The sequence below is a fragment of the Chiroxiphia lanceolata genome, chromosome 2 (genome assembly GCF_009829145.1).
Source record: "Chiroxiphia lanceolata isolate bChiLan1 chromosome 2, bChiLan1.pri, whole genome shotgun sequence".
Taxonomy (NCBI): domain Eukaryota; kingdom Metazoa; phylum Chordata; class Aves; order Passeriformes; family Pipridae; genus Chiroxiphia; species Chiroxiphia lanceolata.
The window spans coordinates 106,404,352-106,431,420 of record NC_045638.1 but is presented as its reverse complement, the minus strand read 5'-3'; the positions used below and the strand labels follow the sequence as shown (position 1 = coordinate 106,431,420).

Sequence of the window (27,069 nt, the reverse complement as noted above, 5' to 3'; positions counted from 1 at the left end):
AGTTAACTTTTAATATAAATATTAGTAGAAAATATACATGCAAACTTCATATATTTCACCAGGTTGCATCCAGACGTTACAGTCTGACTTGTATGTCTAAGAAACGACTTTGTTCCCACCCCGGTATTAAAGTCAATATCTAATTACCCAGCTGCATGTGCTAATTGCATTGGTCACTCCTATTTCAAGTGGACCTATGTCCAGGTTATTGATGCCACTTTTTACAGTTGCCCATTCTGAACACCTACAATAATTCAGGTACAGATGAACTAATTAGCAAGGAGAAGCAGATAAACAAGTTTGTCCCCTCTTTAGCCCTGTGCATGAGGGAAGCCTTAATTTTGTGTAATTGTTTAGTCTTTTTTACAGTTTCTCCTTTCAGCCTGTGTGCTGTTGTTTGTCCTTGCTTTAAACAGTCACTGTTTCTGATAGATGTTACATGGTAGTTTTGTGAGTTCCAAGTACCTCCAGCATAAAAATCACATGGAAGGTTGCCTTTAGATTGGGCTTGGCTGAATTGTTTTGAATCTCAAGAGGAAGCAGGGAACATGCTTCAGCTTAAGTGTTTAGATAAATTGTTTTAAAGATAGCCCAAAGAGTTTGCCACCTTAACTGTTGTGGAGAAACACGTTGCTGCTTTTGAGGTACACCTTTTCCACAGTTTACTTTATTTTTCACACTTGGCCAGAGCATTCCAATGGTTACCATTTCAGCCACACTTTAATTTGATGTTTCTGTTAATGTCTTTCTAGTGATTCTCTGTGACACAATGTAAATATTAGGATTTTTTCTCTCTTTTTTCTTTCCCGCTGTCACTTTTTTTCCTTTTGATGATCTCTTTTTCATATTGTTTCAACCTTTTCACTTTTTTTTTTCTAAAACTTACTTCTTTTTCACACTCTTGATATTCTGTAACAATTCTTATCCACACAGACAGGTGCTGTGAAGCTACTAGACGTGAAAATGGAGGCCAGTCCCTGCAGCTGAATGCTGCTGTTTTCTCTCTCATTGTAACCATAAGTTTCTGGGGCATGGTTTGATATTGTTGATAAGGCAATCAGTATGTGTTCTTCCTTTTCCTCCTCATTTTATATTTATGGGAAAATAGAGACCTTAAAAAAATTGTACTTTTCTACACCTCTTCTAAAGTTTCCGCTCCTAGTTAAGATCCTAAATAGTGTAATTGCTTCAGTCTGTATGTGCAAAATTCTTCATCTGGATTTTTGGAAACCTTGTGAGTTTTATGAAAAATTCAACAGATGATGCTTGACCCTTCAGTCTGACAGAACTTGGAGAATGAGACCTATTGAATTTGATCAATGTGATTTGATTCTATTTTCTCAACTATATTTTGATTATAAGAAATCCATGCAGAGACTTTGCCACTGTGAGTCACGTGGCTTTCCAATACACCATTGATTGATTTTGCATGAGGGCATTGTTATTATTTATTATATTAATACTTTGCACAGAGTTGTCCTTGTACTAGTTCCTTCCGTAATGAACTTAAAACTTTATGCTTAATAAAAAGTGTTCAAGGCCAGGCTGGATGGGGCTCTGAGCAACCTGGTCCAGTGAAACATGTTCCTGTCCATGGCAGGGGAGTTGGGACGAGATGATCTTTAAGGTCCCTTCCAACCCAGGCCATTCTATGATTCTATACGTCTGTAGACACCTTTTCTTTCTAATGGATTTTAACAAACATTTCTTCCCCAATTAACTATCTAGGCTTGCTTTAGTTCATAGTGTTTTAATTTCATATTCATTTCCTGTGCCTCTCCACTGCCATGCCTCAGCACATAAAAGAGGTCCCTGCCCACCAAACTCATTTCTTGTGACTGTGATGGTGCCACATTTCATTCCATGGCTTCTGTTGGACTTGAAGCTCCGGGGGAGGGTTAATTTTGACCTGTAGTAAAAACAGAAAGGAGTATTTTTTCCTATTTTATACATTAAAAACATGGCAACTAGAGCAATTTAGACAGAACCTCAGCAAAAAAAATATTTTATTTAGTAAGAGTCTCTGAAGACTTTTTGCATGTATTTAATTTTAAAATTTATATAGTTGTCTAAGTTTATGGCTCATTTCTCTTTTGCATACAGAATAATCCAAGAAAGCAATGCACTTTAAATCTAAGGCAGAATTAAATATTTATTTTAAGATACTTCCCTTTAAATTGTTACTAAATATAACAAATACAATAAATAAACTGTATATGTTAATTTTTTTTCCTCTTATTGTTCATACCTTTTGGGATTTAATAAAATCCTATAACTTTGAAATTAGTTGTTCAAATTTAAGTATTTATCTTTACCCAGTTACAGGATTTTCTTTTTTCTAAGAAATATTGATTATGATTATTTTTTGCCAGTTTCAATTTATTTTTGGAAGACCTTACTTTAAAACATCATTAGTAAAACCTCTCCTCATCTAAAACAAATAATAAACATTCTAGATATTGGTCTACATCAGAAGTAAGATGTCTTCAGAATGTATGTGTGTAAATCTAAAGACTAATTTATGGACAGAAATAATTTTTTAAAAAATTACATATTGGTATAATGAAGTAGCTGGAATTCAAACAAATGCTATTTTAAAAATATTGGCTTTACTGTGATGTCTTGCTGTGTTAAGTGGAGCCACTCTTTCATCCCTGGCCCTTGCCACTCTGTTTTGCCACTTTAACCTAATGTAATGACATTGTTTGAAACTAATTACACTGACATGTGCCTGGCAATTTCTATTCTAATTTTATAAGAGTAGAAACTTTGGGTTCCCAGTTCAAGTCATTCAGGTGAAAGCCTTTTTTTTTCCACATGCAAATGTGAATATATGTATTGATTTTGTATTTAGCTGTATAACTGTTATTCTTCTAACATAAAATATTTATTTTTTTATGCTTAAGTGTTTATTGAACCAAGAGACAGTAAGTACGGAAGATTTTTTTTTTTAATTAAAGTTTTCTCTTTAACTGTGCTGCAGAGGATTTGGAATTACTAACTACACATCAGTTACCAAAGACTTGCAGATGTGAGAACACATTTTCAATTGAGTAAAAGTCTGACAAGTGCTGTTGTTAATACTAAATTTATTTATAGGGGAAGAATCACCTTGAGCAGGAACTTTAGCAAGAGGTGTAGGGTGGAGTTTTTTAATAATTTTAAAAAATTCAGATAGTGAAAAAGTTTGTTGTTGTCATTATTGTCACTATTGCTGGTTACCACTATTGTGGTAACAAAACAAGACTACAAGTACATCTCTACTTACAATCAGAGAACTAATGTTTGGCACATATGTAGTAAGTAGATGCTGCTTGTCCAAAGGGGGAAAGAAACCCCTGATCCCATTGTAAGACAGGGACTGGATGCATATAAGGAGACAGAATTCAGAATTTTCTCTTTTGGACACAACAAAGATAATAAAGAGTTGTTCTGAACAGTAAAGAAAATCAAATTGCAGATACAGTCACAACTAATGAGCACCTGCCACTGGATTAATTGATCTTAAGTAAAACTTAGATTGTCTCACAAACTGAAAATTAAAATAGGGTCTCACTAAGGTTGCACAGCTGGTATTACCTTATTTTGCAATATTTTCCTAATTTTCTAAAATTTGAAAGGAAGTTTTTTTCCTAAATATTTTCTAATATATTTAGAAAAATATATTCATCTCTGTTCTCACCTTTTTAACAAAATAAGAAAAGACAAGACACTACTACAGGTATGTATAAAAGCAGAAAAATGAAAATTTCCATATCGTTTTCCTACTCTGGTTAGACATTTGAAGAACTCTTTACCAGCTGTAAATTTATTATCTTAGCAAGTCATTCTAACATTGTAGATAAGTAGACAAGATAGGAATGAGGGCGCAGAGACTGATCAACTGTGAACTCTCCAAACATATTGTGAAGGAGATAATGAGAAGCCTTGAGAAATTTTAGAAGCTAAATATACATTATAAATGACAAGTTGGCTTTTATCCTCTATGTCACAATGCCAGTGGGATAAAGAGACAAATTTGGATCACTTATCTTTTTTTCCAACTGATAGTAGCTTCAGCTGGAAGCTACATAAATTTCCTCCATTAAGTGAGAAAAATTTTAGGTCTGCTCCAATTTAAACTCTACTGTGCTTTGCATTTTGAGGTTATCGAGCACTTTGAATGTGATCCTTTTCTTTTGGCCCTCCTCTTCCCATCAAAGTCCAAAGAGGATGAGATAAACCAATATTATAGGGATTATGTGACAGCAAAGCCAGGCAGTTCTGGGCAGTGACCCAAAACCTCTGTAATGAGAAAGAAAAAGAGGAAGAGAATAATGTCCTTGGGTTGTCATGTGTCTCCTGAGATGAATAAATAGTACAGCTTTGTTTGTAGTTCTCTTTATGAGTGTTTCATAATTGTATCTTTAAAAACAATGAGAGTGAGATTATTTCACAATATTTTGTTCAATCTGTGGGAATATACAGAAGATTTTGAACTCCTGGCTTCTTACAGACAAGCATGAGGGAAAAAATGAACTCAGACATTTGCGAATTAAATCCATAGGTATAGATTGAGCAGCCTAAAATTGTAATTTAAACTGTATTAAAATGATAAATATGTTGTCACAAATTGAATTTAATATTCTGCTGACATTAGTACTTAAATGTTAGATAAGTAAATTTGTTCCTTTAAATGTAGTAATCGTAAAACAGATTTTGGGTTTTTATGACTGACAGTGTAAAATGTTACCCTTTTTTTAACATTGTCACATATTTTGAAATGCTAATATTAAACTGTCTGTAAGACTGAAGTCCTAAAATATTCTATGCTGAACTTATGCTTTAAATCCAAATTGGTGGCACAGAAACTTAAAAAGGGTAATGATTATTCTGTGATATAGCAGTATATCTCTAAGGAACAGTATTTTTAAAATGTTCTCGTTTACAACCTTTTGAGTCTAAGCCTGGCTTCTTCCCTAATGAGATTTTATGTGTTGTCTTTCTTGTTTCCAGAGTTTTGACAAGTTCCTAACATTTACAAATTATTCACAAATCAAAGTATTTACATAATGCAACTTCAAATGCGATCCCTCATTTATTGCAATAAGGTTATTAGAATATAAATTGCTGTCTCTCTAAATAGAAAAAATATTGCCCAGAAATAGACACATATACTGCATACATTGAAAATAAAGTATAACTTCTGAGTGGTTTTATGAGATGGACAAAACATACTATTACCAAACAAAAAAATAACATTCCATTTCATTTTCTGATAAAGGTACAAGGCCAAGCACTGATGAAAAAAAATATGACATGCATATGAAAAATAGATAGTTCAAAGATAAATATAGTTATTTAAGTACATATGTAACCTTATAACCAATACTAAGTCAGATTCCTGAGTGCAGATTTCCATCATGCAATCCTCATTCACTCATTTTAATAGCTCCACTTAAAGGTATATGCAAATGTAAAGTTAACTAATTAAGCCTAAGAAAACAATTTTATTTTTTTTAAATGTAATAGAGAGCCATATACAACTTGTGATTTTTCTAATAGTCTCCAATCTTCTACACATTGTCCAGTATGATTTCTGGTTGCTCATTTCTTCAGAATTTTTGGGAGCAAAGGAAAAAACAGTATTACTTTTAGGAAGCAATTCGAACAATATCAAGGCAAGTGTAGCTTCTGAGGTTTATAATGACATCACTGAAATCTTTGCTATATCTAGAACTCACCTACATTTACAACATTTACTTATTTACTTTCTGCATTTACTTCATCTATTCCATTTCTCCAGGCATGTAAGGAATGTCCAGTTTTCCTTTGGTATTTATCAGGCTTAATATGTAAGTGATGGAAACTCACAGGGAAAAACCGTTTCCTTTTAATGCCAATGACAACATCCTAATAAAGCTGATGATGTCAAGTATGAAGTGTAGAGATCTACCAACTTGGCCTGTCTAGAATCAGCAGCCATATAGAAACTGTGTGCTTGAGACCTATACTAGGTTTAGCTATTTTATATAAACTAGATCAAGAAACTGAGGTGGGAATATCCTCATTTCATTTTCATATGTTCTAAAGCCATGAGAAACTGTAGTAGTAATTCTTGACACCATAGTCCCATTATGTTGTATGATATTAACAGTTCTGTATATTTATTTTACATGTTTAACATTTCTGTGGAGGCAATTTTCAGTGCATATTTTATTTTCGTATAATTTTAAATATAATACATGTCTTAGGTGCCCTATACTAGAAGCAAAGTAAATCTCACTGAGAATGTTTCTGAGAGCATTACAATTGAAAATGTATACAATGTACTGAAAGCTGATTCTGTGAAAAATACTGGAAACACTGCAGTGTCTGTAGGTTTCTGTTTTCAAAAACAGTGTGAAAGGCAAGAGAAGAAGTCTGGATTCAAAGTAGTTTATTTTAATTTGTGAAACAATTACTTTTTTTTTGTCTTTTTCATATTTCACTGCCATTTTGCTCCACTGATTTCTTTCACGCATGCAGCACTTGCTGTCATTTCTGCTTTTTCCCTGAAGAACCTGTGCATGGTGTAACTGTAATGTCCCTCAGCATCTTTCCAAACACAATGTCATGAAATGTATGTAACTTTGTGCATCTTTCATCTGTTGTTCAAATTTCATTTTAGTTTATGCAACTTCTGTCTTCATTTTTGTAATAAAGAAAACTGACTTAAAGCATTTCAATCTGTATTTTCTTTATTATTGATAAATGCTGGGGTTTTTTCTTATATTATCTGCATTATGTATTTTGTAACTGAAGAGATTTTTTAGCATTGTATCAACATTTTTATTTCAACAATGTTTTTTCCAATAGTGAATACGAAACACCCATACCCACAAAACCCAAAACAAAACCAAAAAAAAAAAAAAAACCCACAAGCATCACAAACCCAAAAAAGTCACTAAAAATAGAATTCCTGAATTTTACGTTTGGTTGATATTAGGTGGCTGCCATGCTACTGCACTAATGGAGCAAGTATGTGAAATGTCTGTGCAAATGTGCAGCCTGAGCACATGATCCACACTGATTTAATCTGCCTGCTTGAAACAGTTGTATCCCCAAAGGCAGATGTTTTACTACTGGGAGAAACTACATTGGTACACAACTCTTTTGCACCAAGTAGGGCTCTGCTGGCAGTTGCAGTTGTGGCAGTGTGACTGTTTCAAATAAAAACATGTGCCGTATATTGGCAGCACTCATAATATTAATGCTCTTTTTGTAGCTAATGATGCACAATAGTTATATACTTAAACTATTCCAAGTATTACTTCTCAAAACTGTTGTCTTTGAATTTACATCTGTCTTAAAGAAAATGCTGTCAAAATGCTGAAATACTTTATCAATTCAAATGAATCCCAAGATAGTTTGACTGTTTTTCAGGTCTCCCGGCTACAGTGCTCTGCTTGCAGCTGTCATCCACTATAAAGATGCAAAAATCTCTCAGGTCTCTGTGGTATGCTCACAGTATGATTTTGAATTCTCCTAAATAAAGCAATTAAAATAATTTATCCCTTTATGTAATAGCAGTACTGAAACCACACATAATTGTGTGTTGTCAATACCCACGTCAATCTTAATTAATCTGCAGAGGTTCTTAGAAATTCCTCCAAGAGACGTTCAGTAAATCTGCTGTCAGTTGGAGTGGAGGAAACTGGGACACAGGAATTTGCTTCCTCAAGGCCTTCTAAAACCTGGGTGCAGGCCTGATGCCATAAATCCCACAGAGCTGCTGTGGTTGTGCAGCCTTTCCTCCCCAGTGCACAGGAGGGCTGGGATCTCTCTGCCCTCTCTTCTCTGGGGCTTCCCATAGAAGGAGGCAGTGGTAAAAACATACTCTTTACTACAGTGACTGAGCAAATACATGAAAAAAAGGGGCTGTAATTACCTCATAACTCTTCAGGTATATTAGAAATGCCTCTGAAGGCTTCTTAGGGGTAGTTTGATGATGCTGGGAATATTGTTTTTTAAACTCTGCTTAAAAAGTAATAAATGACAACTCCGGAGAATATTTTCACAACACAGCACACTTTTTCTGGTAAATGAGGCCTCCTTGCCTTTCCCTTGTTATCCCTCAATGGCCACAGACAAGACATTGGCAGGACAACTCGAGCTGTTATTTACATTACTATTCTTTCATTTAGCTCTTGTATCAATGTCTATTAAGACACCCTCCAATGAGAAATGATGTAAAGGGCCATTAGAGTAAATGAGAACTCAAGTCCTACTTACTCAGTATCCTGAGAGAGTCATGATACAAGAAATTTTCCTGTAAAATTTAAAGGAAAAGAGTATTTTTAGAAAATTTGTTGGCAAGAGGATCTCAGTCATAATAAAGAAAAACTCCCTCACTCAGATACATATCAGAACATTGCAACATTTCTGATAGATATCATTTTAGACATGCTCATTTTAGTAGATCCCTTCTGTATAACTGATAATCTTGGTGGCACCACAGACTCCTTTGACTGTGAGTGCCCATCTCTCCGTGTGTTGTTGTCTCTTCAGTCTATTCTTTCCAGCTACTCTTGCTGCCAGTGAAAATCACTGAAACTCCACTGCCATCCAGCTCAGATTTCATTGGAAATGGGAGACAATGAAGATCTGTCATTGTGATTGGAAGAAAGTTAGAGGAAATCACCTTTTTAGTTAGTTACCTCAGAGTCCATGATACAGTCCCCTTATTTTTCAAAGCTGTGTGTCAAGTGTGTCTGTCAGAACATATTACTCAATTGTGCAGTACAGAGCACACACATCCTCATGTGCTTGTACAGTGCCCTCAGCTGTATCTGTCCTAGCAGAGAGTTATAGAAAAAATCACTGAGGAAGAAAAACCATTAAAATTAATGTCGATTATAGCCTTGTTAGCATCTTTTTGTATTAAGGAATGGGATAGAAAAGAATAATACTTACTGTCACGTTCTCTTTTGCATCGACCATTCCCCCAGTAAATGTTGTACAGAATCATATTAATTTTTTACAAGTTGATGTTGCAAATGCAGTAATCTGTTTATTTAATTTGAAGGTAGGCATGTAGCTGCTGGGCACTTACCTGGCTTAAAAGCCCAGTTTATTGGTATAAATTGCTAAAAACAGGTTGTGGTCTTTATTCCCTTTTGCCTGCCATGATTTTTATCTCAGTAAGGAACAGGAGTGTTTAGTAATAGAAAGCTCTTGGACAAAGCTAAGATATGGTTTGTCTTCTAATTTATAGTCTTACGACATCATGCCAATCTAACTAAAAAAGCTGGGTACATGCTACCTTCACATGCTACTCAAGATAGAGTTCATTCTCCATTTGATGGGTGTCACAAAGTCCTTGCATCCTGGTCAGCCAAAGTAAAGGAGCTGGAGCACAAAACAGCTCTGTCAAAGCCCTCTTGGAGATTTCCTGTTGGAAAATGAAGGAGGAAGATGCTCTGACTTGCAAAGCTGTGCAAGCTGTCGCACAATATAGACATATCCATTTTCAATACAAGGAAATGCAAAGTATTAAAAGGCAGTGAAATATAGGTATAAGATATAATGAAAAGCCATCATTTGAATATTTGCAATTCCCTGCCTCTGACACCTCATACTTTTGTATACATATTGTATATATTTTTATATCTGGGATGGACCTGTGCTACAGATGTATGTTACCTCTTTGGAATTCTGTAACACTTCTGATGAATTCTTTTGGGGTTTGCCATTGTTATTTTTCTCATGATAGGCTTGTTTTCCAGATGTGAATCCATTTGCTTGTTGTTTTTTTTTTCCCATCTCTAGACTTCAGCTTGGCAGAGCTTGTTCTAGCAATGGTCTTGCCCTTCCACTGTCATATTATTAACTGGTAGAAAACAGCTCTTTAATTTTTTGGTACTGCATTATGATTGTTCGGATGCTCATCAATGGATACTAAATTTTAAGATCTATGTTTTCTGTCTTTTTAGAGGTTTTGATTTAGAATATGCATTTGTAAGCCTTTCAGTCTTAAGTTCCAGGTCAGATATAAAATCTAAGACAATATTCATAGACAGTGCAGAAACAATTCTTATGGTTGGGCACCTTTTAAGAGTCAGTACAACAGTGTAGTTCAAGAAGATGACATGCAAGAGTATGTCTTTCCTTCCTCCCAGTGCAGTATGTTCAAATTCCTCCTCTAGTTCATAATTTTTAACTACTTCAGCTTGAGAGCATTTCTTACTTTATCTTCTGATTGACCTGAAAGAAAGGACAAAATGCACGATATGCCTGCACTCATGCATATGTAGCAGCCGGGTGCTTCCCTATGAGCTCAGAAAGTCTTTTACATCATTGCCATTTTTCATTAAAAATTTAAATTACTGGAAAAGGGTGGGGACTATGTAGAATTATCTATCTTTCGTCTTAACTTTAATCCATGTCTGCTAAGGAGGAGGGGAAGGGAAGAAAGGCAGAAGAAGGTGCTAACTTGCTTCTTTTCCCCCAACAAAATTAAAATCACTGAACATCTGAAAGGGACCTCTGGAATTCATCTTGTCCAACCTCCCTGCTCAAGCAGACTAGTTATTATAAAGCTTGCAACTATTATTTTATTGTACCAGCAACTGAATATATAGAACATGATTCTGTCAGAGTACAGCAAAATTCTGTCACCTCCAAGAACGTACATTGATGTAACATCGTTCTGAATATCCCAGCGTTGCCTATTTAGTTCCTGTCACTTTATGAGGAAGCAATAGCTTTAGTTTTCCATGTATGAAGTTGTCCATGTATACCTGTACATTGGAGCAGGTTGCCCAGAGAAGCTGTGGATGCCCCATCCCTGGAAGTGTTCAAGGCCAGGTTGGATGGGGCCCTGAGCAAACTGGTCTAGTGGAAAGTGTCCCTTCCTGTGGCAAGGGGTTGGAAAAGGATGATCTTTCAGGTTCCTTCCAACACCATTCTGTGATTCTGTATACATGTACAGATGGTGACTCTCTAGACCTGCTTCCCTTTAGGGTATCCTATGGAGACTCCTTAAAGGAATTCAGTCTGAATTTGCATTTGAGGGGACAGAAGATTTATCTTTCCACTTAGTTCTCTTCACTGGAAAATTACTTGCCAAAGCTCTCCATTGCTCTTTCCCATCAAATAATGATTTCTGCAAAAATGTTCAATTATTTTATTAGACATCGTTAGAAATATTCAACAAGTGAGAACCTGAACATTTCCAATACTTTTCGTGACATTTATATAAACTTGCTTCAGGGGTTTTTTTATTACATTTCCGAAATTTTTTTAGATCTTATTTCCATAAGTATTCATTGATAAGCACTTTTTCAAAGAAGTGGATGAATGAAGTGACTTTAAGGTTGTCAGTTTCCTTCATTATCATGGCAAGATGTATTATATTACTCATACCACATTCTCTATAACAAAAAGCATGTCATTTTAAATTTAGCATATTTTTGACAAATTATAATTAAAACTTGCTCAGAACTCTGGAACTTACACTTTTTTTTCTCCAAGCAGTGCTTTAAAAGGCTCCCTATGGTTAGACTATTAAAGTCAGGTATACAATAATTCTTTTCAAAAAATTGCTAAGAACCTATTCTCTCACATTAAATTTTTATGATTTAAAATAAGTTTGTTTTCAACTAGGAAAAAAATTGTATAATGTATAAGTACTTTGTTATTTTAGAGCACAAAGTCGAATTAGTATTTTGAGTCCATTTAGTATATACTGGAACACTGAAAAACACCAAAAGTGTAAAATCATTTCTTTAATTTAACTTTCATTTTACATTGTTTAAGAATTGTTGCAGTAAAGTTAAACCAAATTTAATTTAATGCAACACTTTTTGATAACAAAGGTTCTTTTCAAAGTTGGTGGAAAGGCTATATGTAGTATGACATTAATATTACTTCCAGTCATAGAATTAGAGCTTCTGTTGATGTCATAACATTATAACATTACACCATAAAGTTTTAAGAAAAAAAATTGATATTGTTTTGAAACCATAGATATATTAGTATATGATTTTTGAAAGCAGTTGGGAGAGGCCTAAACCTGCTTTAATAGTAATTGACACTAGCTTTACAACTAACTTTTGTGGGAGCAGATAGAAAAGTACAAAATCTTAAGGAAGAACAGAATTAAGCCACCAATGAACTTTTAAAACACCAATTGCATATGTTTTCATTAAGACTGAAAATAAACCATAACATAGGTACTTTTAAAACACAAGACAGTCCAATTTCTACCTGTCTTCAGAAGAAGAAAGTAAATGAAGATCCTCAGACAGGTCAGGAGGGTGATAACAGCCATGCTCCTCACCCCACCACAGGATGTGGCCGCATTCCCGTTATTCACAAATCACACTTATGGAACAGAAATCTTTATGAACAAGTGGGTTTCAAGTAGGAAAAACAGGACTTGAGACAGGTAGGGCAGTGGTAAGGATGGGGAATGCTGAATGTAAAGGAAATTATCTATCACGAAGAGATAGAAAAAATATGTAACAGTCAAATACTTAGGTCTCACATATACCAAGAAGATCAAAAACGAAAAACAGAGTCTCCCCCTCAACTATGGCATTATTATACAAAGGAGCAATATTGCTACTGTAAACATTTCCTTCACTTGACAGTGAAAATACTGTGTAGGCTTTTCTGTCACTGAGTCATTTGGGATGGGAAGCTTGCCACTTCACAATGTTCCAGTGACACTGGAAATGCTGTTCACAGCAGTGAAAAATGTATCTCCCCGTAGTAAAGAACTCTTAACACTGCATTAAAAATAAGGAAAAATCCTAAAAATAAACCAGAAAAAAACCCAACAAATAATCCCTTTTAAAATATGGATTTTTCTCCTCCACATTCTGTTTAGTGGTCAAGAATGTACAGAGATGAAAACTTCACTGTATAAGGTCTCTAAAACTGAACTCTATAGAATTTACTGGTATTTTGTCAGTTGAAACATATGATCTTTTCAATAAATTGTAATTGAATATCCATTTATACCTTCCTGACAATTCAGACTGGTAACTAAAAATGACTGAAGCTTACAAAAGAAGTCATCAAATAGGTGGATGGATGTATGGATAAAGTAAGTTTTGGAAGATGTATCAGAAATTATAATAATTACTTAGGAATGTTGAGGTTAAAAAAAGGGAAGAAAATGAATTAATGTGAAATGTCAAACTTCCAACATTGCTGATGGAGCAATGCATAAATGTTACTTTATTTCATTGCTGCACCATTATTTTTGTAATTTATGTAGTGTTTTTTAAGTCTTTCTGAAGAAAGCAGAATAACTTTGAAGTACTATCTGTCTTGTTTTTCTGTCTATCCATCCATGTAAATATTTACACTGAATTCTGGCTTATTGCATAATAACATTGTGAAGAACACTTCTATAATAAAACAACCTGTATAACAGATAATGAAATCAATTGCATAAGAAGCAAAATGCTCCCCTTCTTTTGAAAACAATTCTTACTTTTCCATTTTAGAGTCCTACACTAAGACTAGACTAAGAATGAATATTTATGTATTTAGAAGCCTGCAAAAAATTTTTTTTCAAATTATATTTGAAATGGTAAATAGATATTAAAATTAGTTAAGCAAAAAAATGAAAGCTTGAATGCTATGCTTAATCTGAAAACAATCCACAATGTTTTGGGGAGGCAGAAGAGAAAGAAAAGGAAGATGATATTTTAAAGTAGTCCCATTTATTTATTTATATTCTGTTACATCCACTGGAGTTTGCTCCAGGACAGAGTATCACACTAGAGAATTGTCACTGGCCAATTTCTGAGCCAGGTGACAGCCTCTTGAATTAGCTGGTGCATGAACCATTGCTGAGCTGGCTTTTTTCCCATAGTTTATTGATCAGATACAAATCCTCTCCTGTATAAGGGTCATCTGAGTTCACAGACACAGCAGTGGTTGTTCTCCTGAAAATCACACTATTCAACAGAGTTTATAGTATTGCTGTCTGTAATAGAAATATCAACCAAATCAAAAATTTAAAATAATTTTTTTCTGAGTTTTGTAATGAAGTAAAATTAACTAAGCATCAAGTCTCATAATACAAACACAGAAAGCAAGATCAGGTGTGGAATATGTTTATTTTGAAGTGAATGATTGCATTTTCAAGGTACAAGACTAAACCAAATGAGGTCCTAACCCTATAATGATTTAATGATATGCATATTTTTCCTCATACTAATTTATTTAAGACTTAACTGTGTGCAACTGTTTGTAGATTAAATAGCTTGAATTAACTTGACTGAAGACTTTTTTCTCTAATTCAAAAAATGACCTTTTCAAGAATAAATACTCTATTGGCACTCTCTTAAATCTTTCAGTAATTAGAATCAGAGAATCATAATTATATTTGAAATGTAGAAAATGATAGCTTGTATCAGCTATTATTATGTTGAGCATTTAAAATGTTTTCCTTAGGCTGCTTACTGATACTCTCAGTCTTGGAATGTTGAGATATTATTTGTTATTTAATAATGCCATTTATGCTCTTTGACCATATTGGAATTTTGGCAGTGGGAAAGTATTATGCAGAAGAAAATGTTTTTTGTGATTTTAATCAGGTAATATTCATGCTTAATCTTCAGGACCGTTTATTCCCAATAATTTCTGAATGGTTAATTTCTAAACATCCTTTAGTCTCCTGATCAACAGCTTTAAAACTTTAGAAAATGCCATTTTAGGATTAATTTTATTAATAAGTGTTAATTTTCCTTCCTTCAAGACACTCTTTTTAATGGTCTTGGACTCGGTGCTGTCATTGGCCTGGGAGTGGCAGCCCTTTTATTAATCCTGGTTGTGACTGATGTAAGCTGCTTCTTTGTACGACAATGTGGATTGCTAATGTGCATCACTAGGAGGATCTGTGGGAAGAAGAGTGGTTCAAGTGGAAAAAGTAAAGAATTGGAAGAAGGAAAGGCTGCTTACTTGTGAGTATTAAACACATATGCTGGAAACATCATTAAAAGAAAAAGTTGGCTGTCCAGCTCATATTGACTTTATGGCCATTTTGTGGTGTGGCAAAGGGAATTAATAAAATGTTTCCATTACTTGGAAAAGGAAATGTGTAGAATTGTTTATTGCCTTTAAAAGAAAAAATGAGACACAAGGAATTTACCGTACCTCACTTTAGGATGACCTCTTTGTCCAGCTTGACACAAAGGAAATCAATTGTAATGCAGTATTAGTTACAAGCACATATTTGGTTCATGAGGAGCAGGTAACAGATCATTGTAACTCCATTTCTGCAAATCCATCTTTAAACTGCTAATACCCAAAACCTCAGCATATGGTTGTGACAGTGCCAGTAAATCTGAGAGTGAAGGATGTAGTGTTATAAAAAATCCATCAAAGAATTTTTCTTCTCAGATATAGCACTTGATGGAAAAATCCTTTTTCTTGCCCAGAGACTTTAAGAATGAAAGGTATTGTTGATTTTTTTAAAGTAGGAATGCTGAGTTAGATGTGGGTGAAATGGTGGTGAGTGTGATTGTTCTTCGTAACAACAGTCAATGATTGCTAAACATGAGTGGGAATAAACAATCCTAATTATCACAATAGCCTTCTGTAGTGGCTACTCCATCAGACAGAGGTGAATGAACTGATCATTTATGTGCAAATATGGTCCCTTAATTAAGAGTGGATACTGAGATCTCTGGCAAAACAGTTCAACTACTAATTGCATAAAATAACCATACTTAAGAGACCAAGCCTTTACATGGCTTTCAATATGTAACCTGGAAAGAGGATTACTTGTGGTCCTCTATTTTAAGCAGTTCCATTTTTTTACTAAAATATGCTTAATTTCCTGATTATGTTCATCTGGTAGACAACTTATGCATACACTGTAATATATGAAAGAATGCTGTCTTTGTGTGGTTGATTAAAGTTTACTGGTCCAATTCCTCTGTGCCTCTCCCAGCAGTCAGGCATAACAGTTTATTGTCCTGCAGCATCCTAGATCCTGGCCTTCCCCAGGTGCCTCTAAGAGCAGAGTAGATTTTGCAGCCTTCATTATTCACAGCTGTAACAGGTTTCTCCATTGCCAGTACTGGAGGTGTAAAAGCCTTTTTTTGGTTTTAATTCTGGCTCTTGGGTTTCAGACTGTGTCTTCCTTAACTTGACTACACATCTTGGTCGGGTTCTTCTTAAAAGAGGTTTCCTTTTGCAAACAGCTCCATAGAACAAAACCAGTTGTAAGCAAGCAGAGACTACTCCCATCAAATAAGGCTTCTGAATAAAAGTCATGCCATAAAATAACTGTTTCCTAGCTCTCCCCATCTTATAGCAAGAGAAAGATTAAGGATATTTTTTCTGTTGTGTGAAGCTGGCCTGTCTGGATCAATAGAATCAAGATGTGAAGCTTCTGGCTCTGGCTCAGCTGTCCTTTCCTGTTGAACACAGCACTTCAGTTTATGCTTTAATTTCCCATTCAAGGAGTGACCAAGTACAAATTGGTGTACAGACCCTCCTGAACGGGAAGACCTTAGGGAAATAAAGCTGCAAATGTCACTTGACAGCAGTTTATACCTTGTTATCAACATCATACCCAAATGCCATTCCATGCTGTCCCAGGAAAGCATAAAGCTGGTCTCTTAATATTAATTCTTCCATGACACGTATTTTAAAAGAACAACTGTGTTATTTAACTATATATCTTTTCATTGCTGGAGTGGTCTTCAGTCAGTCAGGTCCTAAAATACTTGTGACAGTTCTTATTTTAGCCTGTTCTCTGCACTAATAAACTGTCAGGCTAAAATTTCAGGACAAACTTGAAAAATCAGAATTTGAATTTATTTCATGCTAACAGCTATTCCCTAAAATACACTGACATTTCCTTGTTTTATATATGTCAGTTTGCATTCTGGATTTTTGAGCGGGTTTGTGGTATGGTTCTTGGTTTCACTTTGGTTGTAGGATATATATATAGTAATTAATTATGTTCCATATGCAATTAATGTAGGTGATACAATGCATGTACCATACACACAGCCACCTAGAACAAAAATGACATAATGCATTTCCTATAAATCACTTTCTCTTCTGTGGAATTCTGAAATGTTACACAGTTTGTACATTCTGCACATGTATGTGAATGCTGCTCATGAATAATATGTTTTTTTTAGGTTTTTGGTCATGCAATAATGTTTGTAAGACTCTAAATAAATTGAAAAACCAAGCAGAATTTATCAGTCCCTCCACCAGTCCAACTTAAATCCATAATCTTTTCACAGATATGAGGTAGCCATGACAGTTTAGTGCATCATCCAAAATGAGCTTTGTATCCATTTGTGTGTCTTAAATGTCATTTGCAGAGGTGAATAAGCACATACAGGATTGGGGGTTTGGGGTTTTGTTTGTTTAGGGTTTTTTAATAGACACAATCTTTAAGACTTCTACCCATTGTTTCTTCTCCAGTCAATTTCTGTATCTGTGCTAAACTCTTATTAACCTACAAAGATTTTCCTTAAGGATACCTACCAGAAGATGGTAGAGTTTTCTTGACACTTCCTGTTGCAAAAGACTGTTTAACTATTATTTTGTCAGAAACTATATGAAAATGTGAGATGTGAATAGAGAAGCGTTTAGGCCAGGTCTTTCCTGTGGCCCATTGCAGACTGACTGCTCTCTAGAATATCAAAGGTCCAGAAAATAGACTGTTAAATATAAAAGTGATTGTTCATCTGTAACTCAGTTACCCTCTGTTTCCAGACTGCAGCTGATAAAGTTCTGGGATACAATTCCTGATCTGATGACAGGAACAGAGATGAAATATTTGCATGGAAAGAGGTTTTCTTTTTGAAATAAATATAGATTGGGTATACTTTGATCTGCCTTTTGAGAGTAAAATTATATGCAAGTTACTTAATACTTTTAGTAAGTCTTGTTAATCAGTAAGTATTGTAAATAATTCTGTAGCAGTGACCAGTTATTTCCATATCATGGTCATATTATTGAGAGCAGCCATGCAGAGAAGGACTTGGGGATTCTGGCTCATGAAAAGTTGAACATGAGCCAACAATATGCTCTCAATGGCCCAGAAACCCCCCGTGTCCTGGGCTGCATCCAAAGCAGTGTGGGCAGCAGGGGAGGGAGGAGATTCTGCCCCTCTGCTCTGCTCTGCTGAGACCCCACCTGCAGTGCTGCCTCCAGCTCTGGGGTCCCCAGCACAGCAAGGACATGGACCTGTTGGAGTGAGTCCAGAGGAGGCCACCAAGATGATCAGAGGGATAGGGCACCTCTTTGTGAGGGCAGGCTGAGAGAATTGGGGCTGTTCAGCCTAGAGAAGAGAAGGCTCCAGGGAGACCTTTGTTGTTCTTTCAGTACTTGAAGGGGGCTTACGAAAAAGATGAGGACAGACTTTTTAGAAGGTGATGTAGGGATAGGTCAAGGGTAATGGTTTTAAAGTGAAAGAGAGTAGATTTAGATTGGACAGGAGGAAGAACTTTTTTACAATGAAGATGGTAAAACACTGGAACAAGTGCCCAGAAAGGTGGTGGATGTCCCATTGCAGGAAAAATTCAAGGTCAGGTCGGACAGGGCTCTGAGGAACCTGATTTGGTTGAAGATGTCCCTGCTCATTGCAGGGGGTTTGGACTAGATAATCTTTAAAGGACCCTTCCAACCCAAACTATTCTATGATTCTGTGACTACCAACAAAACACAATGACAATACTCACTGCTCCATCTTCTTTATAATGCATCATCTAATTAGCCCAATGTTTATTCATTTACTTATATGTGAGAGACTAGCACTTGTTCCTAAATGGGGGGAAATATGACACAGAAACAGGTTTTTTTACCAGTGAAAGCAGAAGGGGTTAGATTTTTACCACACAAGGGCTCTTTATGCCACTGTGGGAGCTGGGGTTGTCACAATCTCAGGAGATTAAAGCACACTTCTGCAGTGTGTATACAAACATAATGACTCTTTAACACTGCCAGAAAAGTTCAAGTATAACTAGGCTTCAAATCCTATATTTATTATACTATGTTAGGGAAGTTTACATCTATTCCCATGAAGAGGCTGTTGCCTTATTATTAGTCATAAACAAAATGCTCTTTTGAGATGCTAATTCATCATGTTTGCAGAGTTAGGTAGGTAACCATGGATACAGGATGCTTTGAAGACTTCAAGGAATTGGGAACACACTGTTAAATGTGTCTTGGTGGTGTTAGTCACTGATAATTAGTTCTGCCTTTCTTTTGCCAACTTTTGAGAGCAGGGATCTTGGTAATTCGTTAGGTGCAATGTATATGGTTAATATGATGATAAGAGAGTAAGACTCTTTTAATAATTTTTAGGAAAGATGGATCAAAAGAGCCAATAGTGGAAATGAGAACAGAGGATGAAAGAATTACCAATCATGAAGATGGGAGTCCAGTAAATGAGCCAAATGAGACAACTCCCCTCACAGAACCAGAGTAAGTAGGCTGATATTCCCTGGAGTTTCACACAAGCTCCTCTTGGCTGCATGGATGGACTGGACTTCCTTCAGTCTGGGGGGGGGAGATACACAGCATCACCAGAATGCTCTGCTGTGGCAGCACAGTGTATGAGTGTGGGGCTGGTTGGTTGCTTGTTTTTTTACAATAATCCATCTAAATCACGGTACTCCACATATACTGGCTGAGGATATCCTGAGACATTTTTCTCTGCTTTCTGTGACCCAGAGTACAACCACATCTGGGCATTATCCAGCCCTTGGGTGGCAACATCACGACAGAGTCAATCCTGCAGTGTGTCTTTACAGCACCACCTGTTCAGAGATTAATGAGCCTCCAGGGAAATTTTCTGCTCTTCCCTGCTGCCCTGACTCCTGAGGAGCTCCTCCTGTGTTCTTGGTCAACACAGGTCCAGACTCATCAGCAGCCTTTGCCCAGCCTTGGCCCTGGTGGGACATGGACCGGGCACCCTGCTGCTGCTCCCAGTTCTGCCTGTTGCATTCGGGGGGCTGGAGGCTGAGGACAAGGCTTTTCCTGTGCTCCCTGGCTCTCAGGATGCACCAGAGCTTGCCCCAGTGCTCCTCTGCCATTCCTGGCTAGCCTCCAAACCCCGAGGGGAACCTTGGCCAGCAGAGGCAAGTCACAGCCCACACTGCCTTGCCTCCCAGCACCTGCAGCCATCTCACTCCCCAAGCTCTCCTGACTCTGCAGTGGTGACTGAGCAGTACAAGGATTTTTTAAATTGGTCACAGCTGATCTTTACCACCCACCCAGAAGTTATTCATCACTCTGGGAATCTCCTGACTCTCACAAATAGCATCAGATTGACACACACACATCCCATAAGTAGGGCACGATGATCCTGTGCCCCAGAAACCCAGCTCCTCACAGGGTAGCCCCTTCCTGCTTTCATTCATTTCACTGAGAGCTTAGCTGAGTATTTAAGTCCTCATGGGGTAATTGGATTAATTGAGCTGAAGGGCAGCTGCTTTGCTCTGTTTCCTTGTGCCCCCTTCCTGTCCCTGCAAGTTTCTCTCGGCACAGAAACTGCAGCAGTTCTCACCCACGCTCGCAGGCTTCAGCTGCCTCCTGAGTTGTGGGGTTCAGCCTTGTGCCTGGGAATCCTGGGTCCTGACAATCAGGTCCTCTCCTCTTTTGCTGATGCAGCCCCTGGAACAGATTAAATTGGGCAAAGTGGCTGTTGTTTGTACCTGAGCAACAGTTTTCAATACCTGGATGGACCATAAGTTTGCGAGCTGGTATTTTGCTAAGCTTGCTGTTACAATGAGAGCTTCCAATGCTTTTTTTTCCTTTAAAAATTTCGCTTGAAGAGAAACTAATTTGTCAATAAAGGTGATGACAGTACCATTCTTTCTATTGAGAGCCCAAATACTGGTGTTAAAGGGCATGAACTGCTTGCTCAAGAGTTTAATTTCTGTGCCTCAAAAGTTGATTGATTTTAAATTATTAAAGAAACCTCCAAGTTTCTTTGGTTGGAGCCTAACATTTTGCATGTGCTATGAAAATCTCCTACCTCAGGAGACTGTAAAGCTGTCAGGGCTGCAAAGACACTTACATAATAAATATAGAAATTTACCTGATCATTATTTGATGAAGTCACAGTTGTTTTTTTTAAAAGGAGAGGGTGTTCTTATAAAACAGTCTCTTTTTTTCTTTTGCCATTATCTAAATTGCCATTATCTGCAAAAGCCAGAACTGTTAATAAAAAGGTATTTTACTGGCTGTCATTGACATCTGTAGTAAACAGGGAGTGTGTTAAGTCACTGCACATTAAGCCATATACTTCTTTGAAGAACCTGTAGCTGAAGACTTTTAAACTTGTGTTAATTAAATCATTGTGGAATTTGCTGAATGACTAGTGATATGTTTGCTTTTCATATTAAAATTTATAATGAGGGGCACAGCGGAGAACCCACAGTTATCTAAAGAGTCAGGGGAATGCAACTGTAAACACTGCTGTCTAGCAGGCCTTGGATATCACAGAATATGTTAGTGGGTAAGGAACCAGGGCCACAGTTGTTCAGGTTTCAAGACTATTTGTAGCACCAGATCTTGCAAATACAAAAGAGATGCATCTAGCAGGGGACATGATACCAGGAAAAATCCAGTTAAATTCATTCTGCTTGTCACAATCTTTAGAACAACTCACAGGAGTGAAATATGAGAAAGTTAAAATCAAAAATGTTTATTATCTTAGGGGAGGGGGAAAGAATCAGTCCCTGCTCTCATGGAGAAAAAAACCACTGAAATTAAATCATAGTAACAACTGATAAGGATTTTGATGTGTATTATGTCCTTGAAAGAATAGGACTGCTAAGAGATATTAATAATAATGACAGTTTCCTTCTTGGTATTTTTTTCCCCTCACAACCAATGGCAAAAGGCAGCAGTTCAAGGCAGAGCAGGACAGAGGTCAGCTAAAGATTTGGGACAGTGCCACTTAGTAAACTAAAGATAAAAAGAGCACCATGCAACCAGGACACCTGGAGGGACACTGGTACTAGGGCAACACAGAAAGACCTTTGGCTTGGATGTGGGTCATAACCAATAAAACAGAGAAGCACGAGTGAGATGCCACTAACGGAGGATGCAATAGAGAAGAAGTCAGTCTCTCAGTAGGAATAACACAAGGACATGTTGCCAACAATAGCCAGAAAGGCACATGCTGGGCGGGCTGAGGATGACCAGCAGGGATCTTGGAGGGAAGGGCTTAGCCTGCAGGAAAGAAAAGTTTCAAGGACATTCCAGGCAGGCACTGTTCACACATGATGGGATGCATTCTGACTAATTCTGGCTGTTTTAAATGTATACAAGATAAGCCTTGAGGTTAAATTAGATGAAATATTTTGAATAATTAATTGAATTATTTTGAATAATGCCAAATTATACTCAGAACCTTAAATGCAATTTAAACAATTGTGGGAAATAACTAGTAAAAAGATTACTTCCTCTTACAACAATAATTTTCATTGTATTGCTCAGTATATCATTTGCCAGTCTATGTTTTACTTTGTCTCAGGTAAGATTCTTGTCAAAGCCAGGTTTGGAATCCTTCTGTGACAGATTAGCTCAAAGCACTTTTACCTGCAAGTCAACAAGTTTTAATCATTCTGGCAGGAAATCAATTTAAGCAGTGCATTTCATATCACATTTCTCTAATATGATTAAAATACCACATGCAATGTGGGACTGTAATTACCTTCCTAGTCTGACATTATTGTGTTTCCAGTATTGGTTGAATATTTCTTAGTATTAATGAAGTTGGGTGAATTCCAATATTAAAATGGAGCCATTTTCCTCTAAAATAGGAAAGTAAACATGCTAGTTAAAGTTTTGTATGGGTAATAGCAGCAGACATTTGCAGTTAGACCACATGCAGTGCTAGAGGAAGTCAATATTATTAATGATTGATTGCAACCAGCATCTGATTAAAGCAAAAAAAACTTTTAAAGTTCTCTAGTCCTTTTTTTTCTTCCCTCAAAAGGCTTTATATAAAATGTTTAAGATTTGAAAGGATTAGTTTACCCAGCTGAAATATATAAATGATTTCAAATAGATGTAGCTAAAGAAAAACTAGGTGTATGAAAATTGGTGTAGGTAGAACATTTAAACTTGAATTAATTAATGGAAAGATGAAATTGATTGAATTTGTTAATAAAGATTAAATATGAATTAATATTTGAAATAAATAGAGATGAAAATTCAAAAAAAACCCAAAATGTTGTCATAGTCAAAAAGAATAATGTCTAATGATAATTGCACTCGTAACTCACATCATATAAAAAAATCACCACAAGTTTTTAAAGACAATAAGGTCAAAGAGTGCTGCGTGGACTTTGTGATGAGGAAAGTTTTGAGGACTAAAATTTTTTATTTATTTGTAGTTCTTTTTTCTTTGTTATTCCTCATTTTTATGTAAACCAAGGCAAATTTGATCATGTTTGTATGAACATGGATTTTAGTGATGCCTCATATCCTTCAATAGGGTTCTAGCAAACCTTCCTATTTCAAGTCATTTGAAATTATTTGTAACACATTCTTAATCCACTTTGACCCATTTATTTAAATTTCCACACAGCATATTCTGTCAATTGCCCAGTTTTTACTTTGACTAAATATTTCCTCCCTTTCAGCACCATCTTTTGAAAAATTACTGTGCCTTTATTAAAACTAGATTAAATTAGATCTTTTTTTTTCCTTTTTTTAATGGTAGTTTATCAGATCTTTGACACATGTGCCTGCTCACCTGAAATGCATCTCACGAGCTGCACCTCCTCTGCCCCAGTGTTTAATCCTCTGTTAAAAACGTTTGTTTTGATTCTGTTGTTTCTATTCATTCAGCCGTCCTGTTGTGGGCTGAAATCTGCTTCCCTTGGGTGTGCCAAGGAAACACTCAATTAGTAGGGACCTCCCTCTGTGCTCAGAGCCAGACAGCTGATAATACACCCCATGTATTTTACTGTAACAGAACAAGTTAGTCTTCTCTTTGATTTCACTCAGATATGGGTTGTGCTCACTGTTTAACCTCCACATAAACAGCATCTTTCTTAGTTCTTTTCAGGTGGCTTAAATTTCATAAGGCTGGGAATTTGGGTATTGTTTTATTTGCTGTCATTGAACACTGTTATTACAAGACATTCCTAAGGGATTCCTCAGACAGATTTTGAACATTTTATTGCTCTTTGGGACATCAAAGCAATCACAGTGGAAATTTACTGAAAGATTTAACAGTTATTATGAATAAAAAAGGCATATGCAAACCCGAACTGGAATCACAATTAACAGCTATTATGCCCAGGAGACATTATTACAGGAGCATCTCAGTAATCCATATATCTTTTGACAGCTATATTTTTTGATAGCTAATTACTGGCAGTAAGAAATCAATGATTTTCAAGATCTTTTCGAATGAAATCACATTCAAAAGGGTGGGGATTCTTTTGCCATTGGTATTAAGAATCATAAAAATCCTCAGAGTTTTCACTAAGTTGGTCTTAGAAGAGTTGTAAGTTATTAATGAAGCTATATTGTGTGATCTACGAAAATTAATTGTAGAAGCTTCTAAATAACTATGCACTATAAGTTCTTTACCTATGTCTTGGTATAATCTCCAATGATAGCTGTGTTCTTTTGTGTACAACTGAATTTACATTAAGAAACAGACATTAAAAAAGAGTTTAATCCAGATTCAGCAAAAAGCTGGACTGTAGGTGTTCCACAGTGTCCTATGGAACACATATCTCTGTGCTGTCTTGGGTCAAGTTATTTGACATTCTATTTTTAATTTTGTCTTATTGAAGAAACTGCATTTTAGGTAGCAGCAATGTTCTTATCATGTGACATTTAGCTTCTCATGGCTTTGTAGAAATAGAAAGGGTTAACATGGATTTCTTTAAAAGTAAAGAATGCCAGTGCACATAATAAAATAGTTACATATTATTTTCAATAAGTTATGGTTTTAGAAACACTGCGAACTGTGTAAGTCATACATATGTTAAAGACTTAAATTCCAGATTGTGTTATTTATGTCTTATCGTGATTTCTTTTTTTTCTGATAGGAAACTGCCACTAAAGGAGGAAAATGGCAAAGAAGCTTTAAATCCAGAAACCATAGAAATCAAAGTTGCTAATGACATCATCCAGTCAAAAGAAGATGATAGCAAAGCATAATAAGATAAACTACAGCTGTCTGGATAATGCATTTGGATTGAAGTAATCCCGTGACCAAAACTTTACAGCTGACCTTAATTTCTTGGGAAACTTAAGCTTGGAATAGTTAGTACGTGTGTACATATGATGAAACAGTTCCTGTCTACAGTTTCTTTCTATTTTTTTGTTAATGGTTTTAGTATGTAGTTTTGCTGACACCAAGTCCCATGGTATAAATTTGACAAATCCGCAGAATAAGAACTGTAATTTATTTTGTGAAAAATTATGCCTATTTAGAAGAAAAGTTGCAGAGCACCCCTAGCCACAAAGAGCATATCAGGTCTCTCCAGATCTTACAGTGCAAGCTACACACATAAAGTGCCATATGCTACTGTATTTATTTCCATTTATAATAAAATTAAAGTTTAGGTTGCCTTTGAAAAGAAAAGAAAAACAGTTTCAGTATAACCTTTAAGACCTTAGCACTGGCAGATACTCAGTAGTCATTCCAGCTGTGATTATCACTTGAAGTAAACAAAAAAACCACTCTTCAACACAAAGGCAAGTCCACCTGCAGTTTCACCTGGGTTCTACAGTAAAATGAAAAGCCGATAACCATGATGGTATATATGGATATAAATAAAATTGGTAACTGTTTTGTAATGGTATATTGGCCTCATCCTAACTACATGAGTGTGACTCTGAAAGACTCCAGGATTGGATTTTCAGTGCTTCAGGTTTTCTGTATTAAAGTTTTGGAGGTCACATGTGAACTAAAATGCAGCAAAGGTGTGGAAAGAAAACTCGTTTTTAATCATAATCTTGTCTTCAAATGAAAAGTTACAATATTTGTCCCACCATATTTATACATATAGAATATTCATTTTGCTCTTAGTTCAAACCATTTAGTTGGGGGATGAAACTGTGTTTTAGTGAAATAGATACATTTTCTCCCCAAATCAGTGCATAAAACGTTCAAGTTAGCCTTATTGAAACAGCAGTTGTTCCTTTGTGATTTCCTTTGTGATACTCTTTGTCTTAACAAATAAGATGTAAGAACAGATGGAAAGGTAGACTTTGCCTTAACAGTTAGGAACAGTATTAAATTATTAACTTAATGCAGTCTTATATTCAACCAAATTCATTTTTTTCCCTGTTAAGCTTTCCTCAAGATATTCCTTTTTATTATTCTGGTCAACATGCCCCACTTTGAAATTTGACAGATTTATTTGATGCAAAATTCATTCGTATTTAGTATCATTGATTAATCACTAATTGGAACAATATAGTTTGTTTCCATTGCAACATAGTGTATCCACACCTACCAAACTCTTCAAAGTCTTGCTTGGAAGAAGTAGATAACCATATAGGAAACTAGATTGAAAAGTTCTACTTGTCAGGAGTAAATGGTGGAGTACTTTGTGGATTTTCCACATCTAAGTCATGCCTGAGGTTTAAGTGTAGCTTTGCTCAGCAAATTGTTTTGTGTCCATGCTATATCTGAATTCTGCTCATATTTGAAGTTCTTACACTTGTTGTCTTTTGTGCAGTAAAGCTGAAAGTGAATTGTAAAAGGATGTCCTTAAATTTGAGGGAAATGTCATAATACCCTTCTTGTTAACCCAAGCTTAAGTGCATTTGAAAGAGCTGAGGAGGATATTTAATTATTAGATCTTTCTTATTTTTCAAACCCAGGTTATTTTATGGGGTTTTTTTACAACTTTCCCTCACTTTGGGAAATAGTGCAATGAACCAAGTAGCTGAGGACAGAGGCATGCCACTGGTGTGGTTAGGACGAGAAGACAAGCTCTTACAAAACTAGTACCAAAGTGAAAGAATGGGTAAGAGGGGATAGCAATGTGAGATGAAAGTCATGGAAGATAATAATTCAAAATTGCTGTAAGGAAGTTTCTCTAATGCTAAGGCACTAATTCTGGGTGA

General features: G+C 35.9%; 1 protein-coding gene across 1 annotated transcript in view; it reads left to right on the top strand.

Annotated features, from left to right (window-relative positions):
- The window catches only part of NCAM2 (neural cell adhesion molecule 2), a 270,479-nt gene extending 244,913 nt beyond the window's left edge, over window positions 1–25,566 (top strand). The window contains exons 16-18 of the mRNA XM_032679671.1: window positions 14,738–14,942; window positions 19,318–19,437; window positions 25,038–25,566. Of these exons, the coding sequence (XP_032535562.1) occupies window positions 14,738–14,942; window positions 19,318–19,437; window positions 25,038–25,149 (437 nt within the window). The 3' untranslated portion in view covers window positions 25,150–25,566. The remainder of the gene's footprint in view (window positions 1–14,737; window positions 14,943–19,317; window positions 19,438–25,037) is intronic.
- Window positions 25,567–27,069: the final 1,503 nt, after the last annotated feature.